General features: G+C 39.3%; 1 protein-coding gene across 1 annotated transcript in view; it reads right to left on the bottom strand.

Moving 5' to 3' along the window:
• RAB3GAP1 (RAB3 GTPase activating protein catalytic subunit 1) overlaps positions 1–4,051 on the bottom strand; it is a 127,786-nt gene that overhangs the window by 37,905 nt on the left and 85,830 nt on the right. Inside the window, exons 15-17 of the mRNA XM_007464007.1 lie at positions 3,611–3,703; positions 3,036–3,205; positions 832–921 (exon numbers count right to left, since the gene is read on the bottom strand). Of these exons, the coding sequence (XP_007464069.1) occupies positions 832–921; positions 3,036–3,205; positions 3,611–3,703 (353 nt within the window). The remainder of the gene's footprint in view (positions 1–831; positions 922–3,035; positions 3,206–3,610; positions 3,704–4,051) is intronic.

The raw sequence follows: 4,051 nt of genomic DNA, 5'->3' as shown, positions 1-4,051 counted from the left end.
GTTATGCGGGCCTCTCACTGTTGTGGCCTCTCCCATTTGCGGAGCACAGGCTCCGGACGCGCAGGCCCAGCGGCCACGGCTCACGGGCCCAGCCGCTCCGCGGCATGCGGGATCCTCCCGAAACGGGGCACGAACCCGCGTCTCCTGCAACGGCAGGCGGACTCTCAAGCACTGCGCCACCAGGGAAGCCCCCTAAGGTGATTTTTAAAATAAAAAGATCCTTATTTCAAAACAGAGAAAGCTTTATAGCGAGTGCTAGAAAATTTTCACGTTTTCCTCATCCAAGTCTTTGATAAATTGAGAAAAGAAAGCTTAAATGACAGATGTAGAGCTATAAAACTGTTTACAGTAGTCACTGTTGTGAACTAGATTTCATGACTGTTGCTAGAAATATAGTAAAACCCCTAGAAATTCAATGCATTTAAAATAGTTACGGCTCCCCTGGTGGTGCAGTGGTTAAGAATCTGCCTGCCAATACAGGGGACAGAGGTTCAAGCCCTAATCTGGGAAGATCCCATGTGCTGCAGAGCAACTAAGCCCATGAGCCACAGCTACTGGGCCTGTGCTCTAGAGACCGTGAGCCACAACTACTGAGCCCACGTGCCACAACTACTGAAGCCCACACACCTAGAGCCTGTGCTCTGTAACAAGACAAGCCATCCCAATGAGAAGCCCGCACACTGCAATGAAAAGTAGTCCCCGCTGGCCACAACTAGAGAAAGGCTGCACGCAGCAACTAAGACCCAATGCAGCCAAAAATTAATAAATAAAACAAATATTTTTTAGAATTTATTAATAAAAAATAAAATATTTTAATATTAATTAACTTACATATTCTTCACTCTCTAATGGAGGATTACTGTTGTCTATTGAAGAAGTCCCATCTAACGGTTTCTCAGAAGCAGCATCAGGGAATAAGAACTTAGGAGGGAGGAAGAAAGAAAATAATCACATCTTCAACGAAATTTCTCATTTTGTTGACTTTTGTAACTCATATAAACACTGACTTTTGAATGGTTTTGTTTTTAAAATGATGAGAATGCTCTTACTGTACTGCCCATTTAGTTCTACAATATCTCAAACATTTTCTATTTTTCTTCAAAAATACACTGTTTCAGTGACTAGTCAATTTTAAAATCAGATTTTTCTTGAATGTGTAACCACCTGCTTCTGTGAATTGTTTAGTTTACAGAATGCAAAACCAGAATCTCTTCACTATGATTTCAGGCTCATCCAATGTCATTAAATTTTTTTTAATGTTATTATTAAAAAGACAAAATTATAAAAGAAAATTTTAAAACACCCAAACATTCATGAGGCTCTATAGAGAAGAATCATCCATGGGTTTTTATATATGAAATGCTACAAGTATGATATTAAAGACCCGTAATTTTATCTTACGAGATACCCACAGAAAGTGGGAAGCAGACTAAACCTGTAATGCCCAGTGTATCCTTTCCAAGTGATTTCTGTTAACATGTGTGAGGGAGTGTGTGTGTGTGTCTGTGTGTCTGTGTCTGTGTGTGAGAGAGGGTGTGGAGAAGTGGTAAAAAGCTATATAATTGGAATAAAATCTCTAAGGATACATTCTCAAGAAGGGGCCTTCTCTACAGAAATTTACTTTCAATCCTTTTAACACTATTCCTCCCAAGTGCTTTGTGGTACTGCTGATTTGTAATTCCTTTTACTACGCATACTTTGCCACATATTACAGAACATGCTAAACAGACTTTTTTAATAGCTTTTTTTTTAATTTTATTTTATTTTAATTAATTAATTTATTTTTTTGCGGTACGCGGGCCTCTCACTGTATGGCCTCTCCCATTGCGGAGCACAGGCTCCGGACGCGCAGGCTCAGCAGCCATGGCTCACGGGCCCAGCCGCTCCGCGGCATGTGGGATCCTCCCAAACCAGGGCACGAACCCGTGTCCCCTGCATCGGCAGGCGGACTCTCAACCACTGTGCCACCAGGGAAGCCCTAAACAGACTTTTTTAAATGAGAGGAACTACCAAGTGCCAACCTCCACTACTAAGCACATTTACAAACAGTATCCTATTCTCCTACCACTACGTGAGCTACGTATCAGTGCCCACATCTTACAAATATACAAACTAAAAATGTGGCTAAAAGTCTTGCTCAGGTAAACAGCAGGGATAAGACTAACATCAAGTTTTCAAGTCCTATATTCTTTTCATTGCACTACTCTTGAAGGTTTTTCCCAAGAACGTCTTAGTGCACAAATTGCCAGAAGTACGATTATAACTACAATTATAGTAAGAGTAGCTATCATCTAGCAAAGGCCTATTTTATGCCAGTGTAACAGAAGGTCCTTTAGTACGCACAACAATCTCACAGGTTTTCATTAGACTCATTTCAGTTGAAGAAACTGAAGTTAAATGGCTTGTTCAAAGTCATACCATAAGTCAGGATTAAACCCTGTGTATGGCTCCTAGGCCAGGCCTGTTCCACCACCCTATACCTAGGGGACACCCTAGCCCCTTCTAGTACTCGGTATGAAGTTTTCTCTGGACTGTTGTGAAAGAAAGTTTTCAAGAATACCATTCTGATCATGTCAACCTTCTGCTTAAAATGGCATTAAACTGTTAAGATGAAGCCCAGTGCTTCAACATGGCAGGTTACCTCCTACTCTCCTCGTCCCTGGCCACCCTCTGGGAAGTACCCTGCCATGCACCAAACTGTCCAACATGCTCTCTCAGGCTTCTGCTATTCCTCTGCTTCTAAACCTTCTGTCCCTCTTTATGAAGCTTTCCCTGATCCCCACTGCTCAGACAGAGACAGATGCACCCTCTGCTGTGTTCTCACAGCCCCTTTGCCAGAATTCTCACATGTAACATGGTACTGTAACTACTATTTACTTTCCTTCTTCCCATTACACTAGTGGGAACTCATTGTGGAGACGATGTTTTACTCATTTTATATTCCCAATCCAGTGCCTGCCACATAGATGGGACTGAATAGATAATGAATAAATGAGTGTGCATATAGACATATAAAAACATTACATTTAGTTTACCAAGAGAATTGTATTGAGGACATCATTATTCAGTGGTGATTCTTCTACACCTCTCTGTTTTCGTATTTTCTTCTTTGCAGTGTGTACCATATTTGAAACTGATAATTTATGAATTGGAACCGGCGCAGGCTCTGTCAACTTTGACAAAGCATGAGTTATATCAGCAACTTCTATAAAAAGAATAGAAATGAATACATATTACATCACCAACCTTGGCAGGTTAAAGTGATGAATAAACTGATGACTGTAGAGAATATTTTAGTCACTCTTTTCATTAGTGATTTTTTACTAATACACATGTTCAGCTTTATATGGATGCATGATTGACAAAGGTGTAACATAATTTCTGCCCAGGGAACTTCAAAAATAAACCTCTTTTCAAAATATCTTACATTTTTGGTGGAAAGAACTTATTAATCACACAATGTTTTAAGCTCAGGGTATATATAGCCTGGAGAAAATGGTAGCTGCCTAGTTCATCAAAACTTGCTTCCCCAACATAACTCAAACTGGAAAAATAGATGAAAAGTTACTGGAACATTTGAAAATAACTTAAAAAAAGAGAAAGGTGCCACCTCTTCCTTCTTCCTCAAATGTGGATCGTCCAAGAATCTCATCAGTTGACTCCTTTCGACGGCAAATTTTAAAAAACTCAGTGACAAAATCACCTACATAGAAAAAAATATTACTCATTTTTGAAATGTAACTGAAAGAAATCAGTCCTATAAATAAAAGTACACGTCTTTTCACAAAAGCTATTAGCTAAGATATGATAGAAAAAGAACCAGTTTTTCTACCCAATCCAAAAAGTAATCCTATTTCAAAGGTAGCCTTGCTTTCTCTCCATAGCCCAGGATAGTAAAACAGTTTTTCCTTAGAATACTTCTAGAATGAAAGGAAAAAATAACTGAACCTAATATATTAAGCAGTTACTATTTACCTGAATAAGACAAATAGTATTAAATTGTACAAGTAACAAGAATATTACTATATATATGTAGTGGTCTTCTTTCCCT

This window comes from Lipotes vexillifer, unplaced genomic scaffold (genome assembly GCF_000442215.2).
Source record: "Lipotes vexillifer unplaced genomic scaffold, Lipotes_vexillifer_v1.1 scaffold233, whole genome shotgun sequence".
Lineage (NCBI taxonomy): Eukaryota > Metazoa > Chordata > Mammalia > Artiodactyla > Lipotidae > Lipotes > Lipotes vexillifer.
This window is presented reverse-complemented; position numbering and strand designations above follow the sequence as displayed.